Source organism: Diadema setosum, chromosome 1 (assembly GCF_964275005.1).
Source record: "Diadema setosum chromosome 1, eeDiaSeto1, whole genome shotgun sequence".
NCBI classification, from domain to species: Eukaryota; Metazoa; Echinodermata; class Echinoidea; order Diadematoida; family Diadematidae; genus Diadema; species Diadema setosum.
Genome location: NC_092685.1, coordinates 40,195,315 through 40,221,824, shown reverse-complemented (window position 1 = coordinate 40,221,824; position 26,510 = coordinate 40,195,315). Strand labels below are relative to the sequence as shown.

At 39.4% G+C, this 26,510-nt stretch overlaps 1 protein-coding gene across 1 annotated transcript in view; it reads right to left on the bottom strand.

Moving 5' to 3' along the window:
* Positions 1-26,510, bottom strand: part of LOC140236304 (uncharacterized) — a 32,475-nt gene that overhangs the window by 2,135 nt on the left and 3,830 nt on the right. Inside the window, exons 5-20 of the mRNA XM_072316288.1 lie at positions 26,075-26,167; positions 24,892-24,965; positions 24,314-24,416; positions 19,882-23,351; positions 19,353-19,519; positions 18,530-18,639; positions 17,838-17,928; positions 14,464-14,580; positions 13,387-13,474; positions 12,605-12,758; positions 11,619-11,786; positions 7,718-7,806; positions 5,732-5,779; positions 4,027-4,130; positions 969-1,069; positions 99-224 (exon numbers count right to left, since the gene is read on the bottom strand). Coding sequence (XP_072172389.1) covers positions 99-224; positions 969-1,069; positions 4,027-4,130; positions 5,732-5,779; positions 7,718-7,806; positions 11,619-11,786; positions 12,605-12,758; positions 13,387-13,474; positions 14,464-14,580; positions 17,838-17,928; positions 18,530-18,639; positions 19,353-19,519; positions 19,882-23,351; positions 24,314-24,416; positions 24,892-24,965; positions 26,075-26,167 — 5,103 coding nt within the window. The remainder of the gene's footprint in view (positions 1-98; positions 225-968; positions 1,070-4,026; positions 4,131-5,731; positions 5,780-7,717; positions 7,807-11,618; positions 11,787-12,604; positions 12,759-13,386; positions 13,475-14,463; positions 14,581-17,837; positions 17,929-18,529; positions 18,640-19,352; positions 19,520-19,881; positions 23,352-24,313; positions 24,417-24,891; positions 24,966-26,074; positions 26,168-26,510) is intronic.

The following is a 26,510-nucleotide window of genomic DNA, read 5'->3' as shown; positions in this document are numbered from 1 at the left end:
TGTGAACACAGCAATTGAGGCTAGCAGAAAAGGGGCTTCTGCAATGAAAAATACCCTCATACTGGAAGTTATTGCTAGGAGTGGCAACCAGCTCTTACCTGATGCTGCCGAATCTGACTGTACAGGTGCAGGGGATGGGCGTGGCGGGGTACTGACCCGGCAACAAGTCCAGATGGACAGAGAACATGGAGTGGGCTTCCTCGCTGAAGAACTTGACCGATAGCCTGGAAGAGTGGAATGTCCATCATTTTGTGAATGGATGTACGCAAAGAATATTGAGCAGGAGAATGGATGATGAGAGTTTGGGAAGGGAGAAGGGAAAAAGCATAAGTGGATCATACTCTGGGAGAAATTACGAGTTGTTACCCTTTTCATTTGTGAGCATATTGTATTCATTCTTTATATTGCATATCTATTATAAACTCATACATGAAATCCCACAGAAATCCATCTCAACTGAGAAATAAAGAAAAGAAAAAAAAAAGAATTATAATGGGCACATTAGATATATATGCAAGTAAGCTGTAAATAATGATGGGGGGGGGGGGGGGAAGTAATGCTCTTGATCCCTGAAATGTCTATTTGTTTGACTTTCTCTAACTTGTCCTAAAATGACCACCACACAATGGCAGTGACTATGTTTCATCTAATTAAAGAGGTTTCCTTTTTTGACTGTTACTCTCCATAAATAAGATCATATTCTCAATTTGTATTATAATGAAAACTAAGTGAAAAAGAAGTAACTATCCTGAGAATTGAACCAGTATCACCTACTGCTCACCAGAGAGTACAGAGAGTAACAGGAAAAAAGAAAATCTCCATAACTACACTGCAAAACAAATTCCCTCTATACTCCCCCAAATTCCCCATATTTCATCTAATTGTCATGGTTATCCTCCTCTCCACTTCAAATAGCTTGAGTTGAGGTGAGGGTAAACTGCAGGATATTGACTTGACTGCGAGCTCACCTGTTTCTGGTCACTGTAATAGGATGCCAGAAATCCACCTCGCTGCACTCCGCCTCCAGCAGTCTGGCTTGGATGGCAATGTCTGAAAGGTGTTGCATCAGCTGATGGGAAGAAATTCATGGGAAAGATAGTGGTCATTAACTTTCACTACAAAGGCACTTTCATATTCATGCTACAGTGTATAATGACATACAGCTTCAATATTGTAAATTTGTTCATGGGATCAGCCTCGAAAGGCCAATGGCCTACTGCTGATTTCCTCCACCATTTATTTTAATTGTTACGTCAATCTTCAAAACACACATTTTAACAATGATTATGTACTTACCCGAAATAATTTGTCTATCTGTATGGTTTTTTTTTTATGAACTTGTGGAAATTAACTAAATTTGAAATTTGAAATTTGTAATCTCCACACCCATTGTGGGGTTTGACAGTCCAAACTCAAGATGTCTGATTTGCAGGGTACTTTGTTTTGACCTGTGAATGAGAACTGCAATCTTCCATCAAGTGGCTTTCTTGATGAGCACAAAATAAAGACACAAAAAGGGGGTTTAAGGAAATGTTGTTCCAGACCAACAATACAACAAAATGACAATACCCTCCCACCCACACACACACACAAACACACACAATCAGAGAACTGAAGATAAGAAACCATTTATCTTTGTTCTACATGACATGATGTTGCTTTGTGTAATGATAGTGATGAATGAAACAAAAGCAGCATTGTGTATTTTTATTATCACATTTTCTGAAGACTGGAAAATATAAAATTACAAGCAAATCTGGCTCAACTGCACAACTTGCCTCATCAACATATGGCTAAATTTTCCATGTAAAGAAAAAAAGAGAGAAATGGCTGAGCTCTAAACAAAAGGAAACTTAGACCAAATGTCAACAATCATTAGGGAGGGAGCTTTACTACAGTGTATTTCAAATAACCAGTGTGTTAAAGTCAGCACATCTTGCGTGGTCCGTACTAATAAGGGAAAGAGGAAAGATCAAGAAGATCTGGGTTTGAACTACATTCTATTCATCTGAGGTCAACCGACCTGTTTTCAAATAAGTTGAGAAACCATGCAGATAATAACTTTCAATTTTTTTTTTCTCTCTTTACTACCACATGATCAAATCAATCAGATACAAGTAGGTCATACAACATCCCTAAATCTATTTCTGAATGCTGGCGTCAAAGAGAGAGAGAGAGAGAGAGAGAGAGAGAAAGAGAGAGAGCGATTATGAAACGAAGTCACTGAGCATAATTAACGAGAAGCCAAGACTTCAGATTCTCACAAACAAGAGGAAGAGACGTATCTCCAGAGAGGTTTAAAGGTCTCTCAAGGATTAATTGCGATGTCTGTAATTCCAGGGCAAGGAAGGGGAAGGTGAAGTGGGAGTGCGTGGAAGGTATCACCATCAAGAACCAGTCAACACATGTCAATTATGTCTGGAATTAAGGGGCATTCCAGACGATTTTCATAACTTCATATCACGAAGTACATAAATCGCCAGTTCCATGTATAGATTTGTGACCCTGCACCTCAAAACAAACAAAAAGTCGCCAGACATGAATCTTTAGTAAAGACCATATTCTGAAAGAGCAGACTTTAAGCTTTAAAATGATGTATAACTCAAATCAAATGGACTCTCCTAACCTATCTAAATATTGGAAAGAAAGCACAAACTCAGGAAAAGTGTGAACTGAGAAAAGAGGCTCTGAAGTACAGTGTCTATTCAAGCGCTTAATCTTTACCAAACCGTACTGGCTGTGCGATGAATGGGACAAAAAACAGGAAGTAAACCACCAGAGTAACAACAATGAAGGGATTATTAGATTAAACTGAAATTAAGCATGCCTCATGGACACATTCTGTCCATAATTAATGCCAACTTTCAAAGCAGTAGCACTATCCCTTCAAAAGTTATTAGAGTTGAAAGTGAAGAGTGTGGACAAGGTTTTTCAGAAATGAAAAAGGGATTCTAAAGACACACCTAATCACACTATTCTACCAAAAATGTTCGAGATAAACTGCTAAAAAAACACACTTTCCTGCCCGTTTTATGATACCAAATTTTAGCATAATGTAAAAGAAGACCCGCTCTTTCAGAAAATATGAAAAAGTCAAGTTCGGCTAGGTTGACCCATTTCACTTATTTTCAGTCCTCACGCAAAATCAGTGTGTGCGACTTTATGTTCGTGTTGAGGTGCACAGTCACATTTGTGGAATTTATTGTGGTCCTAGAGCAGAGAAACCAATACTCTGAAAATCTTAAATAAACAAATTACACTGAACAGTGTCGATGACATAGGAGCCTCACATATTTCAGAAATGTAGCAGTGTCATTCCATTACAATACCGCTTGCTTAACAAGTTCACCTGTATAGAATCTATGCATGGCTTCTTCTTTTGTTCTGCTTCTTTGAGCCCCAGCTCATGCATTCTTATGGTGAGGCTGCCATGTCATCATCCTTGTTCATTGCAATTTGTTATAGATTTTGAAAACATTCTTATTCCTTATCCCCATCACTATAAATTCTGAAACTCTGCACTCAGTATAACTAAGTTATAGTTGTTCAAATGTTAAAGTCTGAAAATCATCCGGAGGTCTAATTTAAAAGATGTACTCAAGCCAGCCCGCATTTCATACGTGCTGAATGGAGACATTGTGTGCGGTACAGACAATGGCCCTAAGTCACAAAGGTGGTACAATTGAAACCATGGTTTAAACCATGGACAATTTGTATGGAGCGCCAAGTGTCGCATGGCCTATTTCACTACGAAATCAGTCATTTCATCGATGAAATGATCATTTTGTGATGAAATGACAACATTTCGACAAAATGATCGTTTTGTTAACGAAATGAACATATCGTCAACAAATTGGTCATTTCGTAAATGAAATGACTGATTTTGTGATGAAGTAGGCCATGCGACACTTGGTGCTCCATACAAATTGTCCCATAGTTTAAACCATGGTTTCAACTGTAGCACTTTCATGAATTCGAGCCAATGTGTCTGCACTGAGTGGTTTACAAAGTGATACGAGTTCATACCAGCGGAAGGGCAGCCCGGGTGGGGTAGAGGGACTTTAGTCTCTCGTCATCGATGCTGCTGAAGAACACAGAGTGCGCCAGCTGGGCTGAGGCACAGGCGTCGTCTGTGGGAACATGAAGATGGATCAATCCTTGTGATAAAACTTTGGTAGTTCACCTTTTTTTTTTTTCCAAGCAAACTTCTTTCCATCAAAGACTACTGTCACAAGTTCAAGGAGCAATGGTGCTGAAGGCTTCAACAAACATTTGAAGTTCTGATATCACATCCGTACTTGAATAGTTTACACATTTTCAGATCAAATGGAAAGAGCTATCATATGATGTGCACAAAGTATCAAGTATATATAAGACAAACCAGAAATAAATAAATAAATAAATTTGAAAAAACAAAAACACACCAATTCTTAGGCAGAAATCATAGTTTGGGTTACAAAAAGGGGAGAATTGGACATATTACACAAGCTGAATCAAACTTGTACTTCATTTCCGTAAATGGAGATTTGACATATGATGTAAAGGTATGTTACTGCGGTAAACACTCTGAATTTAATATATTGAAGCGACATTATTGTTTATGACTGTACCATTGCATATGTACAACATTCTTATTGACTTTATTCTATGCTGCTTTGCTTTGATTCTCTTCATTTTTTGATGTAATTTTTTGTTACTATTTATTATTAGTAGTATTTTTATCATTTCGAATTTTGCTGTGATGTTTTTGTAATCTTGTTAATTTGATCAATAAAAACTCAATGAAAAAAAAAAAAATTTTTAGTAAAAAATGTATCGATGAAGAAAACAGGTACCAGGTACTCCATCTATCATCATAAATACATACACAGTTGGCAGATCTGCATTCATAGTATTGTCATATCACACAGATGAAAGTGCTATTGATATGGAATATCAATAACCACAGTGATATCGTTTTATAAAGGAACACATTTTTTTAAGAAACATGCGACTAAATAGAAGGTAAAGACCTATACCGACAATTCTGAGGTAAATGTGACATTTCTTCAGCTCCAACGAACTGATTACTAGGTCAATATTCTTCGAAATGCTTGGCCAAGAAGACCCACAAACAGTTAACATACCCAATGGAGAAGCAGTTTAGTGGGGGAAAGCCTCAATATCTATACTGAAACTCTACCCAAAATTGTTCTTGCCCTGTTAAATGGGAAGTCCATATGATTAGAGAAAGTTGTTTACAAGTGGTTTGTGAGAACCAATGAGAGTCCAAAACAGGGTTCATACTCTTTCTCATGAATTAAATTCCATATCTTTTCATGACTTTTTAAGCTAGAATTCAATGGCCTTTTCATGACTTTCACACATTTTTTTTTTCTCATATCAAAGCGAAGCAACTTAGGGAACACATACACATTTCACACAAACAACAGATAAACTTTTATAATTTTTGCAATTCCATGACCTTTCGATGGAAATATCAGTTTTTCATGACTTTCAAAGACTAGGCCAAATTCCATGACTTTCAAGGTTTTCCATGACCTGTATGAACCCTGAAAAAAGTTACTGACTTCCCTTCCCCCCAAAGATATAAAGAACACAAAATGCATGCAAAAACATATTTTGCTTTTCAAAATGGGGAAATGTGAAGTACACATAAACCATGCTGAATAAAATTTCTATATCCGTACTTGCCAAGGGTGTATCTATCTTATTCTGATATGTCACTCACCAGCAAGTCTGCTCTCCATTTTCAGACCAGACAGTTGCGCATCATCCCCTGTGGCATCATCTAACAAAATAAGAGAAATACAAAAGACAAAAATATAACACATATCATATACAGCTGAATACTGCCACAAGCATTTAACAGCCGGGCAGTAAGTACTAGTACAGGGATGCCAGTTAGAATGAAAGACAAGGCCTGAAATACACATACATCTAAATGAAGCTACTGTGTACACAAAAATGGCCTGAACTTTGATACTACCAAGGCCTGAATCTAGGCTTTGGCTTGAAAACTGACATACCTGACTAGTAGTGTGTCATTCAACAATCTTCATTTTCTCCAAGCTATGAACCCGTGATATACTGTATACGCCGAATAGTTTGCGAGGTTTTTATTTTCGCGAATTTTGCGAGTCAGCTGCTATTCGCGAAAATTAAAAACACGTGAAAATATTGACTCTAATGCTGATATGAATGTGACGTACAGGTATACATTTCTCCGTTCAGTACAGGACTCAACGATCGTGAATTTAACCACTTAGAAATTGTCAGGAAGTCCTGATTCGCGAAAATTTAGACTCACCAAATATATGGCGTATACAGTAGCTTGCCGCGAGAAAAAACAAAAACAAAACAGAAAATAACACCCTGTCGGATCAGTACATCCTTATCAATCTATAGTTCTTAAAAGATACTTCTGTAGTGGCATTCGTGCAAGTTATGATATATTTTCTGTGATCTTTAGAGCACCTTAAACCGTAAGTATAACAAATATATAGTAGTATTGAAATTACTTACAAGAGCCTTACATCAACGCTATACCAATTTAACTTCAAATGGATAAAACTAAGAATTTGATAGCCCCAAGCTTATTTAAACGACAGAAATGAAGAAGGTAAGTATTACCAAAGGAGAAGAGGATCTAAAAAAGTATTGGAATATTCCTTGTGATCTATATCAGTCATTAAAACGATCTTGAGATATGCGACGCAAACGATAAGATGACGCAACATCCCAGGTTGAACAATGGAATCAGCTGTCTTGTGCATGTGCAGAACACCATTTTGGCCTAATCAGCGTTGTCTTAACATTAGCAACACAGATCTAAAGCTCACTATTAACATAAGAAACAGTTGACTGAAATTACTGAGTATATATGTACTACTCAAGCAGAATCATTGGGAAAGTAGGTTTGTTACTGGCAATATATGAGGAATGTTTTTCTTCACCTGTTTTTATCATAGTGTACACAGGCGAGAGCAGAAAGTACAATTATGTTTACAGTGGTCAAGAAATGTACAGTGTATGACATTTCATGGTTATATTCTGAAACAAGACAAAAGTAAAAAGAGACAGAAATTTTGCAGTCACAGGATATAGGAAGCACTGGGCAGCCATAGAAATCTAACTATTGATAACTTTATTGCATCTGGAGGACACTTGAGGAGTCATTATCTAGTCTCAAGAAGACCACATCAACATAACATGTAGATCACGACACACATAGGACAAAGATGACATACAAATGCCGCAAGCATTAATGAGAGCAAAGGATGGAACTGGACAGGGTACTGGTAATTCAAGGCTGACCCTGGTCTCTTCTAACTGTGATATGACAAAAACATGGTCAGAGAGACAGGAAACCATACAAAAACATTGAAAATAAAGATTCTCAACAAGTCAAGGCTGCAACTCTGAAAACTTCTGAAAACTTGGAAGACCTTTCATCAGTGGGATTTCTCCTGGTCTCAGTAGATTTAAAAAAAAGAAAGAAAGAAAAAAAACAACATTGTTGTGTAATTGCATGGGTTGTGATACCAGACATACTGGGATGCAAGATGCGGAGAAACTAAGAAAGTGAAAATATGTTTGTTGTTGTACAGTTCAATCTGCTTCATAATGATGATAAATCACTGCATTATAAAAGACCAACCAAAAAAAAAAAAGATGAATAAATCATCATCTTTCATACTGATGAAATATAACTCACCATATTGTGCAACAACAATCAGTGAGTCACACAGGAATGAAAACTTGTAGCAGTTGTCAGCAAACTCCGTTAGCTTCCATTCCTGCAATCTGAATATTCAAACAAAGAAACAAAAGCAAATCAAACATCCAACTTGATGAATCAAATAAAAAAAGAGATTAACCCTATTCTAACTGGGGGGTTCAAATTGACCCCCCCCCCTCGACGTTTCGCGCCACGATTCCGCAACGCGCAAAGATTTTGCTGCATCGTTTCACAACTTTTTTCATTGAAGTCTTCCACATACAGTAAACCTCGCATGAGTCGAAGCTCTCGGGACTGACAAAAATGCGTCGACTTAAGTGAAATTCGACTCTCGCGAGAGTCGATTTTTTTTCGACTCACAGTTATGTACATGTATTATAGTATATTTGCATGCATGTGTGTGTGTGTGTGTGTGTGTGTGTGTGTGTGCGTGCGTGTGTGCGTTTGCATTCAAATTTGTCTGTTCTTGAAGATAATGTTATTTTGTTCTAAATTGAACATGGAATTTGTATCAATACTAGTAGTTAAACGTAGTTCTGAGAATGTCTACGCTAATGTGGCAATGTGCATGTGCTATGTCTATGGTGCAACATAGGTATAGCCATCTCTGTCAACCTACCCCGAGACAAACACTCTCCCAGGCCCATCCCACCTCCATTGAACAAAACTATACAGCCAGCCGGGCACGCACAAACAAGCTCCGCCCACTTGGCCTGTCACTAAAATATTAAAGCAGCGATTGGTTGACCAAGGAGTTCTGGCTTGATATGGATAAAGTATGGATGTGCTGTGTGTATGGATAAAGTATATGGATCGATGTGCTGTGTGTATACATGTATACATGTGTATGTATTCGACATGCGTGCAGAGCGGTACGGTGAGTGTGCATGCTTACCTGCAGCAGGCCAGGGAAGGGGTTCTGCGACATGCCGATTTTTTTGTTCTCCTCTAAATGTAATGAGAATGCCAGACAAATCTTCTTCGGCTCAAGTGATGTAAACTACGTGTATTTTGTACAAAAGGGACTGAATGTTTTACTTCGACACAGCCGAAATTCGACTCTCGTACTTCGGCTTATCCAAATATTTCTTAGAGAAAATACATAGGGAAAAATCGGGACTTTTTATTTTGCTTCGAGTTAAGTGATTTTCGACTCACTCGACGTCGACTTATCCGAGGTTTACTGTATTTTGAGACCAAATTTGCGACATCCAGGTACACCGTTCTGAAGTTACGTAATGTTATGCACATGCATGTCAACCCGAAAACAGCTCAAATTCATGATATCGTGTGCAAATTGAATGCAAATTGTGTTTTTTGGTTAAATTGATATAAATTAGATTATTTCAACTTTTAACCATTAAAATTAATCAATTCTAGTGTAGATAATCCTGAAAAAGTGCCTACAACAAATTTTGGCAAAAAAACAACAGAAAACAAAAGGTTGAAAAAACAATAAAATAAATAAGAAATTAACAAAACAATAAAAAACAAAAGAAATTGATTTTTATTGTGCCATTTCTTTACATGAAAATTGTTTGATATGTCTTGAGGAATTCTGACACAAAAATTTAGCAATACTTCAGTCTTTTTAATGGAGTTATAGGTGAAAATAAGATTTCATGCACAAATTTGCATAATTAATTTATTAAAAATAGAAAGGCAATATTTTTCTTTTGTATGACCATGTAATCTTGTAGTTGACATCCATCTCTATCTTCAGGCAAAATTTCGCAGCGATCGCGCGATCGGTGGCCGAGATCTGAAGGGGGGTCAAATTGACCCCCCCCCCAGTAAAAACTTGGTCTCAAATAGCCCAGTTAGAATAGGGTTAAACATCACTGAAGGGGATTATCACACCACTGTCTGACATTATTGCCATGTGCGAGCACTTAAAATCACATCTGACCCAAGGAAGAAGTTATGCATGATACAAAGGACTTTTCCATTTTTAGTTTTGGATGTGCCATAACAACCGTAACATACTTTCCATTACAACTGTCCATAGGAGTATCTTGCACATACATACCTCAAGACCAACATGTGCCCCAAATATATTTGATGAGTTTAAAAACATTAGAAATAGTTTTCTCCACAAGAATTTACGTAGATTTTTTGCCAAAGTATGTTGACATGGCAATGCACTTTCTGCCACTCTCGTACAATAAAAAAAGAGACCAAAATGTTTGCATATTATCATTTTGACTTCTAGAACACTTGGAAAGTTGTTTTCTTCCTCTATTTTCTCCCCCCCCCCCACACACACACACATCAAACCTATCTCTCCATCCTGAGGGCATCACAGTTGCTTCATAGACATTTGAATGAGTTTAGTCACTTGGTCAGTTTTATTTAAAATTTGTTCCCAGATTGTAGGGAAGCACTCTGACATTTACACTGTCAGAATCAAAGACGGGGATGCCACAATGCAAGGATGCAAGTTGCTATTAAATACCCTTTGTGTGCTTTGAATGACACTGACATAGGAAACTCTATACCATCGTACACACTGTACAAAGTCACAGGCACAGAGAGGGTAAAAGGACAAGTTCACCTTAACCCTAACCGGGCCGGGCTTTTTGGGCTGTTCTGTAGCCGGGGGAGGGTTAATTCAACCCCCCCCCCCCCCCCCCCCCCCCCGAGGTCTCGGCCGTCGATCACGCAATTTCCATGAAAATTGGCACATACATCACCTGTCATGTAATCTACCAAATTATAAAAGAAAAAAATTGAACATTTAACATTTTATATTTTATATCAATTAATATGCGTGAAATCATAAATTTTGCTCTAACTCAGAAAATAATGCTAACGGCATCCTAGTTTTTGGTGATATTATTCTATGTAGCATTCTTAACAATGTACTTTAAAAAAAATCTGGTATCAAAATTAATTTCTTATGTATTCTATAGTTTTATGAAGTTCTTATCTATTTCTTTGTTTTTCTACCTTTTGTTTTTCATTTGTTTTCCACACAATTTATTACAGAGCCTATTTTAAGCATAATTATGCTAGAATTAATTGACTTCAGCCATTGAAAATGAAAATAATCATATCTTTTTGAATAAGGTGAGAAAACTCTATTTGCATAGACTTTGTACACAGAATCACGTTTCTGAGCCATTTTCAGTCTGATAAGCATGTGTAAAAGGTCATGCAGCGTTGTAACGGTATGTCCAATTTTCGCGAAAGTGGTGTCATAAGATGCGCTCAAGACTGAAAAGTAAAAAGTCAGTGAGCGGCGCGGTCAAAAAATTTCGCGCGGCAGGATGGTCGTGGAAAATGTCGAGGAGAGTTGATTCAACTTTTGAAAGAATCGTCCAATTTTCTTCAGACTTTCACTGATGTGTTCTACAGTACTAATATTGAGCTGCATTCACTCAATACACATGTTTATCAAGGTAAACTTGTCCTTTAAGAATTATGAAGGGGATGAAGTATTCAGCAAAACACAGCAAAATATAACGGACAAAAGAATTAAAGGGATGGTACAGTATTGGTGGAGATGAGAATTGGGCTTTTAACTTTTTGCGAGATACCAAGAAAACACTTATGAAATAGCACAGAGCATACCATTTTAAGAGGAATTCAAAGTTTATTTGAAGAAAATCAGGTTTGGAATGACTGAAACATCCAAAAACAAAGTAAAACAAAGCCATCATAACAAAAGGTGGGTCCCACACTTTATTAGAATTGCTCTGTTATGGATATCTCAGCCATTTCAAAACCAATTTTCATCAAATAAACGTTGAATTCCTCATGGAATTACATACTCTTTCATATTTCATAAGAGGTTTCTCATTATCTAACCAAAAAATGTTAGAAATCTGAAATTAGGTCTCAACCAAAACTATATGATCCCTTTAACATGCTCTACCTCTGAATCATGATAACTTCCTGCCGGGCTCTTGCCAGGTCAGTCTCGGTCTCGCTGACGCCATCCCCTTCCCTCCCCGTCCACTGTCTCAGGTCCTCCCTCTCCGTCTCCAGCTGAATGATTTCTCCTTGAAGTCGGGATTTCTCTGCCTCAAGGGTCCCTCTTTCACTGCAAGGTTCATGAAAAGAAAAATGGATACTCATTCAACTGAGGAAATTTTTACTGCTTGAGGATGGGCTGATTCTGCTACGATGTGCATTTCCCATAGACACTAACCCGAGTTTACTCGGGACTCGTCTTCAGTGGGTCAATGCTCAACTATTTGGAGGCTATAATCAGAATTTTGAAAAGCGTTTAGTTATTGCACATGGTTGTGTCCTAATGTATTTTGATGCAAACAGCATTTCAAAATGCTGATTCAAAATGCACAAAAAGGTGCATTTACAATTGGCAATCCTCTCTAAATGTGTTTAACAAACAAGAAAGCATATACACAAAATCACATAAAAAGATGTTTATTTTGACATCATCTCAACGCTTTTCGGGTCACAAGAAGTGGACACGTATGCTGAACAGCTCGCTAAAATAGGGGTTTATCATTTTTCAACAATGCGCACTGCATGTTCATGAAATTGGCTCTTTCTTGTGATTGAAAATTGAGCATAACTTTTCAATTCAATGTAGTGTTTGAGCACTTTGTAACAAATCTCACCTTGATCACAAATTAATCCCAACATCTACAGGCCACTTATTCAACACCACGGGGAGCATGCCAGTCTAACTGCCAAATGTCACCTTTCCACTGGCTATCTTTAGTTACACAATGGTAGAAAGAAGCATTGCGGAGAAAGCATTTTGCTGACGGACATGAGTGCTATGGTGGGGTTTGAACCCCCAATCACCTCACTGAAGGCACGGTCAACAATTCAATGGACCACAACACTAAAACTGTCCAGGGGATTACTGATGTGGGAAAGAATTCTTACCTTTCGGCGTGCCTAACAGACTCCTCCTTCTCCTTCAAGGCTGTTGTCACGGTTGCCAGTCTGGCCCCTCCCTCAAGCAGCTCCGCCTTCTCCTCCTCAGATGGAGGATGGATCTGCTCTAGGTCTGCCAGGTTAGTGTCGAGGGTAGCCTCCACTGTTTGCACGAATCAACAGATGCATATGTAGTAACATCAGTATTGTCCCAACTACATTACACTATCTTTTTGTGCCTGATGCTTGCCACAAACATGTACTGTATAACCAGAAATGTTTTCATGTATGAAATTTTTGTGAATTTTGTGAGGAGTCAAGATTTGCAAAAGTTTTTGTCTACACAATGTATTGAATGCCATTTGCCAATTCAAGAAAATTTCATGTCACGAAAAAGGTCATCAGCTCCCATATGTGAAAGTTTTGTGCTGCAAATGTTTCTAGGTTTACAGTAACATCAAACCGCAACTCACTTTGGGATCTGATACAAGACAACTTCATTTTTTTTTTCTATTTCCTCTACACTGGGCATTAACCCTTTGGTATACTAGCAATAGATTTAAGAGTGATCTAGGTTCAATCCCACCCAGTGCATGCATGCTTTGACGAGCTTTCCTCACAATGTCCATCTTGACCCAGGTATACATAGGGCCACGGGTATCTGCCAATGCAGGAGTACTTATTTTGAGAGAAAAAAAAAAGCAACAAAGAAACAAGTGAATCAGAGTTTCACAAGAAAACGTAAGAATGAAGCCCCCAGTTCTCCTCTCTCACAAGGTTGGAGGACTCACAGGATTTAATATCCTCCAGATACTGTTCAATCGCGGTGAGGCTTTCGGTGACCTTGGCCAACTTGCTGTCCAAACGCTTGCAAGAATCCTGCCAGAGATAAAGAGATACATATCATACCACACTCACATTCGCTCTACCACTGCTGAACCGAAAGTCATGTCCATGTATTTTTTTTTTTTTGGGGGGGGGGGGGTTCGGGGGGTCTTTTTTGTTTTTGTTTTTCTATGGGCCACAAAGGTCTCACAGGTGGGCCAGAACGTCATCGAAAACTTTAAAAAAAAATAGATTTGCAGTCAATCTATAAACTGAGCCTAAAAAAAAAATTGTAGGAGCCAAACTGGGCCTCAAGATGAAAAAAAGTTGAAAAGCGCAGGTCCATGTAATGCCCTGGCACCCAGGATTTACTTGTTTGACTGTGAAAAAGTCTTCCCTGGAGTTAACTACTGTACTGTAATTTACACCTTGAAGTTTCCAAGATTAAGTGTTTTGGCACTGGCTAAAACGCAGGGGCAATGATTTCCATGGTTTTACCAACCAGAAACTGCATTAGTGATACATAACATAAACACTTGATATTGTAATAATAATTATTTGATTATTGATTATTTGGAGTTTCTTTTTGCCATAGGCTAATACACAGACGAATGAGGAATCTAATCATTTAGCTTGACTTGTGATCAGTAACTGTAATCTGATACCACAACCATGGGCCAGACCTACAAAAAAGAGCATATCAAAATGTATGTGAAACATCAGAGAAAGCAGTCACAAATTTTGAGGGTGAGAAATTAAGCCACTGCAAAGCAGCATAAAAGCAAAATCTAGCTAAGGCCAAGCTAATGGTCAATACGCCATAGATGAAAATGATACCAAATTATGATGGGTCTCATATTCTGTTATCATGACATGAAGAGATATATTTATGTTTTCAGCGCGCCTCCTTTGAAATCAGGGATACTTGGCAGCTCTGCTATCACCGCCACTGCTTTTCTCAAATGGTGATGCTTCCTAATACTGCCACTCTTCTTTTCTAACCCCGACCAATCAAAGCATCAAACTCTGCCACGATAAAATACCTCCATGGAGCTCTGGACATTTTTCGTCATCTTCAGCCTCCAGCTCTTGAGCTTGGCCTTGGTGGACTGGGTGCAGTACTTCTGCAGACTGACGACTTGTCGCCGCATAGCCGCCATCTGCAGTTCACAAGTTTTGAAGAAAGAACATAAGAGTGCTGAACACAGGAGAGAAAGCTGTCCTTACATGCTTCTTTCCATTTTTACATACCCCAGCACACACCCATATCACATTCGTACTGAAAAGCAATCTCTACGCAGAGGAGGTGCCTATGAAAGGGAGCTACTTATTTCCAGGCACAGAATATTCTATGGGCAAACTACATTGGAACATATAACAAATGACATTTTTTTTTTTTCATTCTTTTTCACGGCTTAAAGGGAAGCCCTGCACATCCAACCGATTGTTCTCATTTCAGTCTTGTTTAAAGGGATCGTACAGTTTTGGTTGAGACCTAATTTCAGGTTTCTAACATTTTTTGGTGAGATAATGAGAAACCTTTTATAAAATATGAAAGAGCATGTAATTCTATGACGAATTCAACGTTTATTTGATGAAAATTGGTTTTCAAATGGCTGAGATATCCAAAAAAGAGCGATTCTAATAAAGTGTGGGACCCACACTTTATTACGATTGCTTTGTTTTACTTTGTTTTTGGACGTTTCAGTCATTCCAAACCCGATTTTCATCAAATAAACTTTGAATTCCTCTTAAAATGGTATGCTCTGTACTATATCATAAGTGCTTTCTTGGTATCTCACAAAAAGTTTAAAGCCCAATTCTCATCTCGACCAACACTGTACCATCCCTTTAATGCTTGGTGATTTCACAGCCCAGCATTCAGTGCCATATGTTATGCATTATCTTTCCTTTCTTTGTCTTTGTATTGTCCTGTCACTGTTTATATCACATGTTATCATATTGTCTCTATTTCCTGTCCTAAATTTGTCTTTTTTGAGTTGGGGGCTATAGAGTATATTTTTGATAATGTAAATCTATAATACTTTTGATTTAATTTAATGCAATTCAATTTTAATTGTCCATTAAAATTTGTAATATTACACTTTTTTTATATTCTAACTGTCTATTTATTTGGATTTTCTTAGAGGGACTGGCACATTACAAGCACTGATTTTTAGTGGGTTTCTCCATTTTTGCTTTAACAAGTTTCAAATTCACCTTTCATTGTTATGACAAGGATATTTGTTTTAAAAGATTATTTACTAATTGATTCACTTTGTTGTCATTTCACTTGTATAACTTGTTGATTTGTGTTCTTTTGATAATTAGATAAATTTGAACTGAAATTCGAATTGAAATTACCTATTCAAGAAGTTATGTTCATACATTTTGTAATTTTTGTGTTGTTCATCATTCTCTCAAGTGGGTTTCAAGGAAACTTCTTATTATCTTTCATATAGGATATTCACATTTATGCAATATGAATTGATTGTTGTACTGGGAACATATTTTAATACATTAAAATATGGATATTTTCTTCACCACGTTGTGTGTACTTTTTGTACTCATTTTTACATAGTACCATAATTAAACATCATTCGTCTGTATCTCGTTACTTTGGACAGCTATCTTCTGCTTTTGATTACTGGACTCTGATGGTTAACTTTTGACACTGCGAGGTTCATGCTCTATGACATTTATAATCAAGCATTACTCTGTATTAAAGATTATAGTACATACATAACGTACATATTTCGAATTCATCTATACACGATCTCTATACGTGGCGCCATAGTGAAACTCAAACCTCTATGGACAAATAAGTGCCAGGGACAACCAGGCACCTCATCCTTCAAATACCAACTTGTGTATCATATTCCATAGATCTTATTTTGAAGGTACATAGCACAGTGCCTGATGACCTTTCTGTGACAAATTTCTATGCAGGTGAACTGGCACAGATATATCCAGATCTAAATTCCGAGATTTGCCGCCATTTCACTTTGCAAATTACAACCTCATGTAGTGTCAATGACTCACTTCAGTCTTCACATAACAGCTCGTTTGTGAATCACATACCATCTGACAATGAAGACCAGAATATCTGTGACATTTTGTGTTCTCAAATGTAAAGCCATGGAACGCATTTGTATGTAATGCAATACTTTACACTTTCGTGTCGACCAGTTGTGCATGGATGCAAAAAGGATTTGACATGCTGTTGATGCAATACTAGACGGAACTTCTGATGCCAGATGCCCAACACCACCAAAGTTGAAATAAACATCTTCAGGAATGCATGTATCGCACCCAAACTCATCACCTAGTATCCAACAGTCTACTCCACCCCTTTCCTCAACAGTCTCGTCCAGCTATCACCTACAACCAATTGTAAGCTGAATGTCGACTGCTTTAAAAGCTGCTTTAGATAGGCAGGAGGTAAGATACGGAACTCACCAAATGTCTTAAAGAAATCACAGTCACTATTAAACAGCTTTGAAAGCTTGGTATAAGAAAATGTGCTTTCACTGAGGTCACTTTTAACTCCCTGCTTTGGCAGTGATACATTTTATTATTATGTTTTATGTTTTGGTATGTTTTAATAGCATTATACTTTCTTTACTTTTGTTTATTTGTTATTATGTGCCTTCTGGTAGGAACCTGAAATATGTGCATGAGTGATTACCTTTATAGCTTGTTGTCTTGTGTGGTGTTTGCGTGCATGAATGTGTGGTATGGGTACATGCTTTTTTATCAGTGAGTTTGAATGGGCATTAGGTTAGTAATCTATCCATGACCCCTGCGTAAATATTTTGTTGACTGTGATATACTTTCGCTTTTATGCTATTGAGGGCTTGTGAATTCAAGTTCCAGGCAGAAGAGTACGTATCTTCAAGCTTATATTGTAATGGTTATGATTGTACATGTCCCATGTTTTGATAACTGTTTTAAATACAACTATTTTTGACTTCATTATTTTTTGTCACTTTCAAAACCTGGTTACAGGTATTACTGATTTCAACTGGGCACTTTGCTCCTTTACTTTGTTTGCTTGTTTTTTGTATTTATGAAATATGATTTTATATCTATAAACTCCGAATGGATAGGACCTTGATGTGAAACAGCATTCACTTGCTGATCTTGTTATCTTGTCAAAATATGTTGATATTTTAAAAAAATGAATAAAAATAATTTTCTATGTTTTCTCAAGTTTATTTAAAATGTTTATTGTTTTCTGCATTTAAATTCTTCAATTACGTTTGTGAAGAAAACTGATGACCAACAGATGATATTCAGAAATCCACAGCCACAGAAAATTTGTGGAATTGGTTCTTTCTTATTATCATGTATATATCTGCCTACAAAAGTAAATAAAAAAAAAAAAAAAAAATCAAAAGTAAAAAGTTGTTCTCACCCTTTCTGGTGTGGCATTCTGCATCTCTGTGATTAAAGCAGGGGTATCTTCAGAGTACTTAGCCTCCTGATTCGCTACAGCTTCCTTTAGTCTGAAATAAGAAACACAAGGTATTGCTGGAAATAATGACTGCCTCTACTGATAGCAAAAGTAGATTTGAACTTGATAATGCTTTGTTAACAAGAATGGGGAAATGAAGGCTTACATAAGGACACATTCGTAGATTAATCTGGTTCAAATTCATCACCATTCAGATTATTTTGTGTAGTCTGGAGATAAAAAACAAAACAAAGAAGTTTACTGCATAAAAGGTGATTGTCACAATTGAGACTTGATGCTTTCTGTGAAATCCTACTATACATACAGTATATATTTCAAGGCGAGCATTCTCCCGACAAAGTTGCTTTATGTAATTAGAGTATTCATGCATTAATAAAGGAAGCCTCTTCTTTCTTCTTTTCAAGCATGCTGATTAACAACAGTATTAGATTTCCATAGGATTGACGGCATAGAAAGATTGCTTAGTAGCAATTCAAATGATGAAATTCTGCTCGAAGATTTAACATCTTCAAAAGATTGGCAAAAAAGGAAAAACTGTGCATACTGCTGTTTTGAGTATTGTCGCAGAAAAGGAGGGGTTTGAAAGAAAAAACATGAGATCGCTGAAATTGGTGAGAGTGAAATGCACTCACGTCTTGGTGGAAGGGGTGAGAAAGTTGATGGCCCACTCAAACATTTCCCCCTTGGGCTTGGTGATGCAAGATGACTGAAGCTGCTCTGCAAGTGTCGTGGGCTCATCAAACTGGCATGGAACGAGAAGTCATACACTTAACGCTAAATAATGCATGTGTATGGTTTACAGAATTGGTAGCTGAGCTAATTTGCCCTCTATCTGATGGTTATGCTTTCAATGAAACTATTACTGTGATCGGATGATCAGACACATTCAAAGTGATAAAGCCACAGTCAACTACATCCACATTCATTGTAACATTTTTTGTATTACAGACCACTTTACATGTACATTCCATACTGACAACCAAATGGACAAAATGATTATTTGATTTTTTTTAACTCGATTGGGCCGGACAATGACACCTAATGTATCAGTTGAAGCGCAATGTACAATACACAAATGTTGTGTAACTTATGGAAGTTCACATGTTGAAAATAAGATTTTGATCACTTCATGAAAGATATCAATAATCTTCAAAACAGAGAAACAAAAATGAAAAAAGAAAGAAAGCAAAAGATGTTAAAAAAAGCAACAGCTGAAAAGAGTTCAAGTCCAGGCTTGAACTCAGGGCCTTTGATCACATGTCTGCTGCCCTAACCAATGGACCAGAGAATGGCATATTTGATGTATTGAGGTATTTTGTGGTAGATGTGGAGAGAGATTTGGATGTGTACAATGAGCACCATAATCAATGGGCCATCGTATTATTAATGTAACACTGAGATAACACACAATGGATATGGTGGGAAATTCGGAGGAACCAGAGAGACGCATCTCACCCTGCGAGGACACATGATACTGGGCTTTCCCTCCGGCAGGTCGCTGAAGTCGCCAAACTCCTGCAGGAATGTGGAGAGGGACACGGGACCAGTGGTGGGGAGGCTGGGCAGGTGGGACAGGTCACACGTCAATGCGGACGCATTCAGCTGAGACATCGAGAAGGCCGCTGGGGAAAGGGTAGGAAGGTAGCCGAGAGGGGAAAATAAAAACTTAAGGTATTTTGTGATAGGTCAACATGCATCAAAATACAAAGACTTCTTTTTCTAGAAATGTGGTCCTGCTTTACATCTAACTGGATCCCATGGCAGACAAGCTATTGCAGCTGAATATGGGCTATCCAGCCATCTTCTCAGATGGAAATGAAACATGTATACCAAAAAAAAAAAAAAATATAAAGGTAATAGAACATAATCATATAGTGCATATCATTAAAAAATAAATAAATAAATTAGTGTCTCTATGCACATTGCAGGAGGGAAAACATAGAAATAAAGAAAAAAAATAGTGTATCTTTGTCACAAAACTTACATTCATCCAGACATGTTCTCTTGGCCAACGATGCCACGCACAGGTCCTCTGTGTTATCATTGTCGATGGGCAGCTCTTCCAGTATGCCTCTGTCATCCTCCTCGCACACCCAGTCCGGAAGGATGCTGTCTTTGAGGGAAGACGATGCCTCTGCAACAGCTGACTTGTTCATCTCTGCTCCATCAACCGCAGAGACTGCATTCATGCCATCGTCGGACACAGTGGATGATGCTTTGGGTTCCGTTCTTAGTTCAGGAAGTGTTGAATTATGGCACACGGAGGGCTGCACTGGTTTTGAGCTGGACAGTTCTGGTCCGTTCTCCCCTTCTTCCTCACCTGCTGTAGGTGGACATGCAGTCTCGATGGTGAAGGTATCTGATCTCCTGCCATCATTGCTGATGGAGATAGAAAGCTTGGACTCATCTGACCTTGTCTGCTGTTTTTCCTGTCCAGTGGTGGGGCTGCTCAGCGTGTATGTGTCTGAGGTTTTGTCAAGTGTCATCTCACCCATGGCATCCAGATTTCCATCAGAAGAAAGTCTGTCATGCTGTTTGGAAGTCTCATTTGTTGGGACAGCATCCAGCTGTGCATCAAGTGTGTCTTCTCTGATGGAACGACTAAGGAGCTCAGTACCTGCCAACCCAAGATTACCAACATTGGTAAGATCCTTGCCTGTGGTGTGGTCTGCGCGGATGTCGCTGACACGTGAACAGGAGTCCGACGAATGGGCTACTTGTACAGAACTTGCCCTGGCCTTATCCTGGCATGCTGTGATATCCATGGCAGCTGTACCTTCATCTTCTGAATGAGAGTGCTTTGTGGCATCTTTGGATGAGTGGCTATCAGCCTGGGGAAGAGCCTTATTGTTGACATGGCTCAATGGAACACCTCCACAGGTTGTCATGTCCATGTTGGCTGTATCCTCAGACTGGAAGAAATGCGTATGATCGTCACTGCTTCCAGGAGGCTTCGGCTCCATGGTGGCATGTATAATGGATGTCTGGGCCACTCCCTCGTGGCTCTGCAGAGAACCAACGCAAGCAGTCATCTCCATGTTGGCAGTGTGTTCGTTCTCAAAGACTCTTGTGTGCTCATCAGCAGACCTACCAATACTGCCAAGGCGTGCAGTTGAATGGCTCTGAGGTATGGATACAGGTCCTTGAAGAGGAATCTTTGAGGTGTGACACTCTGCGATCTCCATGCAGGCCGTCTCTTCTGATTGGAAAAAGCAGGTCTTCTCCGGCTCTTTGTCAGCAGTGGTAGCATCTGGCTTGGTGCTCAACTGACTACCAATGGATATTACGCCATAGCTTGCTGTCATTTCCATGCCACAGTTATCATCGGGCTGAAATACTTTGGTGTGGTCAGGTGACATCACTGCTTTTGGTGGGGATAGTGAACATGTGGAAGAGCTTGGCAGAGTCATCTCTGGCAGAAGTCCTTTTTGACAGTCAGTCATGTCCATGTTGGCTGTGGCCTCTGACCTGAAAAACCTTGTTTCTTCCCCAAAGGAAAATTTTGACTGGGAAAGACTGTCAGAAGTTGCAGCTGTACTAGGCTTGAGGTTCATGGAGTTAGCTTGTTTTGCTTGGTTATTAATCTCATGTTGACTGAGACACTCTGTTATTTCCATCTTGCCAGCATCTTCATTGTCAAAGAAACATGTCTGCTCTCCTTCCCCACCATTTTTTGTATGGTGATCTGCAGGATGAGACATATCAGCTTGGACCCGTCTCTCGCCTTTCTTCTGAAGTTGGTAAGCCAATCCCTCCCCTAAGTGCCCCAAGCATGCCGTGAGTTCCATTTTGGTTGTATCCATAGAGTGGCACCTTGAGGTGCTGTCTCTGGGCAGGAGAGTCTTGTCATATGTGGAAAGCGACAGACTCTTGCTCCCTGTTGAATGCAGTCCCCCGACAGGGCATGTCATTTCCATGGCAGCAGTGTCTTCCGAGTCAAACACTCTAGTAACATCCCCCACATCTCTGGACTGAGCAGACATGGGATTGGTCTCTGCGGGCGGGACTTGCTCACTAACGGTACATGTCATTTCCATGGCACCTGTATCTTCGAAATCAAAGATTCTGGTTTCATTTCCTCCACGCCTTGACTCGTGAATTGCAGCAGGAACATGCTCATTGACAGTGCAGGTCATTTCCATCGCAGCTGCATCCTCCGAACCAAACACCCTGGTTTCATCCCCTGCATCTCCCACTGGCACTGGCTGAGTCTTCGATACAACTGACTGGACCTTTCCGCCAAGAGCGCAGGTCATTTCCATGGCTTCTGTATCCTCTCCCTCAAACACCTTTGTCTGTTCTGCTTCCGATGCAGCCTTGAGACTAAGTGGCACAGCATTGCATGTGGTCATCTCCATGTCATCTCCCTCTGGACAAACATCCAAGGATGTAACTGATGCCAGGATGGATGCGCCAGACTTCTCTCCCGATGTCACATTGAGCATGGAGGCTGTGGAAGAGGACACCTCATGTATTGTATCCAGGACGACAGATCTCCTTGCATGGTCTGGCTTGCAGAGAGCTGCATCCGTCTGGCTGGAGCTGCTAGGTTCCTTGGAAGGTGGTGCAGCCTCAGCCTCGTTAGATTCCTGAGGATTGAGAAAAGCATCAATGCGACCTAGCAGCTTTCCTGTGGATTCATCAGGCAAGTTTGACATATCACTCTTTGAGAATTTCCCAAGTACAGCTGTGAAATCCATGCTTTTCTCGAATGTCGTTGTGTTCATCACTCTCCCTTGGGTCCCATTCTTCCCAGTGTCCTCAGACTCCCTCAGGCAACCTGTCAAGTCCATGTTGTCTGTAAGCTCATTGCCAAAGATCCTCGTTGACTCTGCCGCCGGATGCTCCAACTTTCCCCTGCATTCTGTGGCGTCGAAGCCGCCGATGCAAGTTGTCATATCCATGCCGCTAACATCACCGAGTCCACCTCCGAATATTCTGGTTATTTCTCCCGCATTCTCATCCGCATCTCTCCATCTCTTTCCGTCGCCCCTGGCTGCAGTGGAGTTCAGACAGGCTGTGAATTCCATTCCTCCATCGGCATCGCCCTGCTCAAAGACTTTGGTCGTATCCATCTGCGGCCTGCCAATGGACGACACCTGTCCATCCTCTGGTTTGGCAGCAATGAAGGACTGGAGGAAACTGCTCTTGAATCCTCCCGGGTTCACCCGCTCCTCATCACCATCATCCTGCTGCCGAGCTGCACCCTCAGATGACCAGAGAGCACCCATCGTTGAACTCGAGGCAGCGTTTGACACCCGCGTGGAAGGTTTCTCCACTGGTACATTTACGAGGAAGTCGCTGGTGCTACAGCTTTCTGTTGTGGCCGGACCGGCAGCTATAAATGATTTCAGGAAACTGCTTGTGATGCCACCATCATTGCTGTCAGTTTGGAGTGGTTTCAGCGAACAGTCGTCTTCAGGTTTTAGTGCGAGATGACTCACAGTGCCATGACTGAAAATAAAACCCAAATAAACATAATTCAGAATGACATTGATTCACATTTGTTTCAATGCCTTTGTTGGGAATAATGCACAAAGATATCTTCATGGCTTTTTTAATCACCTTGTAGGAAATACGTATGCTTTCATAACTGCAAATTTTCATCTCTGTTGACAAAAATTTTGATCTATTTCAAAATGTTGGTAACAAAGCAGCTTTGATATCTTTACCCATTGAGGACAAACTGATCTTGCTATAACATGCATTTCCCATAGACATGTGCCCAAGTACATACTCAGGACTAGTCTTCTACAGGTTAAAGGTGTCAGTTCAAGCTATTGTGTTGTTGCCATAGTGTTATTATCTTTTGTGCTTTCTAATGCATTTTAGTGTGCTGCAGTCCTAAAGAATCTAAATCTGGCTCTAGTCTTTAATGGCATAAAGCCCAACCACTTAACTACAAATTAACATTTTGTATGTTTTCCCTCTAAATGCATCGATGAAGCATTAGAAAAAATGTTTACTTATCTAATGTGTCACCATCTTCCAGTGGATACATATCTTGCACACAGAGAGAAGGCTACACAGTACACACGACACACTCCATACTATAAGCAATCCCACTGAAAGTCAGAGGATATGAAATGTTAAGATACTAAAGTCTGCTTTTTCTGGTTTCTAATATATTCATCCAGAACCAACTTCCGCGGTAGCAAGATTAACTTGTTGGCCTATGTATTTCTGGCTAGCATCCAATGACAATATATCACGTCAGATTATGAGCCCAACTCTAATTTTCACCAGTCCAGCTCTGTAAAGAAAGTTCTAAATACACAGTCATTTAGGTGCATGTCACTTTAACAAACTAACACTGGGTTTAGCATCTAACTCATTATGACATCACACACACTCATGGAAGATCGAGCTGATTTGGAAGCCGTGACATGCATCGTGTGGAACTGCATTTTCCTCACCTGAGGGTCTGCGTGTCCGGGGGGTGATCACTTGGTTCCTGCATGGCCAGTGTCATTGTCCTGGCCTCTTGTTTGATTGGTCCAGACAGCAGGGTCTCAAGGCCTATACATAGAGATAGGAAAAACGGTTGACAGGTCACATAATTAGTCACGTAAAATTGATGTTGGGCCACCAAATTTCCAAAAAGGCTACTGTAAAACAAGGAATGTTCGCATGCACTTTAATTTCGCAAATTTTGCCAGAGCCAAGATTCTTGAAATTAAAATGCACGCAAAAGCTCTTGCCTCCACTATATGCATTAATTGTTCGAGGCAACTCGAAAAAATTTCATGCCGTGAAAAAAGATGTTGGCTCCAATTTGAGAAAATTTCATGCCGCAAAATACTGTGTTTTACATGTACAGTATCTGTTGGTGTCAGGATTGGGCACTCAACATTCAAAATTGACTGTCATTTGGCTGTTTATTTCGGACCATCAGAATTTCTGATTTTAAGACGTTTAGTGGCCTGTATGGCCACCAGAGAAAAATAAAAATTAGTGTGGAGCCCCATAAGGTCAAACCCTTAGTTTGACTTACCTTGAATATGGTGGCCTGGTCCCATGGACACTCCTTCACTGGGACCTGGTTCACTTGATGGTGCACTTGAATTCCTGGAATACAGATTATAAAACATATAATGCACAATCAGAAAATCATGCAATCTATATTTTGCAGTCGGTTTTCTCTCATGAAATTTGCAAGCCGACTGGCATTTGCCATATAAACAAATCAGAAAAGTAGCAGGCAGGAAATCACTAACTTTATTCTTGCCAAGGAATAATACAATGTACTTCAATCAATGTGATTCTCAATCTGGTATTCAAACAATTGCCCAATTGTCTTACAAGCCCAGATTTGCGAGATGATATGCTTGTGAAATATAAAATGTACGCGGGTGAAATATGAAGTGTATATAGCATGATGTATAAGACTAGGGGTGCGTTCGAGCGCTCTCCTAAAGTGAACTGTACCGTACCGTACCGCGCCAGGGGAGCGTTCGAACGCTCCTAAAGTGTACCGTACCGTACTGTACCGAGCCAAAAGTGGATCACTTCCCGATGTGCTCCAAAAGCGTACCAAAGCGTACCAAAAGTTCGTTGTAAAGCATGCGCGTATCATGCGCATACGTCACAACGCAAAAACATAATTCTCTTTGTTCGGGACAGCTGTAAGTAGGTCAAGCGCAAGGTGAATGACCTTCTTGCTACAAACAAGCGTGACCTTTTCTAAAAATAACTCGAGAGGTACACTTTCTCAACAGAGCATTCGAACGCTCCCAAACTGGCACAGTACGGTACGGTACGCTTTAGTTCAGTTCGCTTTGGTTCGCTTTAGAGCGTTCGAACGCACCCTAGGACTAGTGTCACAGTTTCAATATGATTCAATTTCAAATTAAAAATTATGAAGTATTCCAATAACTTTGCTTAAAATACATTGCATGTTTGTATTTGATGACTGAAAAGGATGCTACGGAACACTGCTCTGAAGGAAAATCTTACATTGCAGAGAGAAATTTTAGCACTGAGTGTTTGAAGATATATTTTGTTTTCTACATTACGATCAATATCACTGCCACAGGTTCTTTAACAAAACATCAGCAGCATTAACGCAATAATGTCATCAGATGTGATGATGACGTCAACCCATCGTCAAGCTTGGCAGCAAACTTCTCTGTAATCTTCTGCAAAACAGCTGGACGCCACACAAGAAAAGGGCTTACTTGTCCTCGCCACTTGATGCCGGGTTGCTGACGCTGTCATTGGAGTCATTCCAGAGACCCAACTGCTTTGCTTCAGAGTCCTTCAAAAACTCCCTGGAGGCAAAACATGCAAAATTGAATCCATTTTCAACTCAAGATTCAGCCAACATCCTGTGACACAGTTTGAGCATCACACTGTCCAGTAATTTCTGCAAATTTTTCTATGTGACATACATCTCATTTTCCTCATTTTCACTTAACAGAAAAAAAAAAACATATCCTGCAATATGCATTATGATATGATCATGGTAAGAGAGATCACAAGAAGATATGAAAGCACATCAAACATGTGGCTTACAAGCACCAAATTAAAACCAAAGTGCAGTGTAGACTAAGAATCATTATAGCCTAAAAATTATCAACATGATTTTATGTGTGAGATAATATACTGTGAATA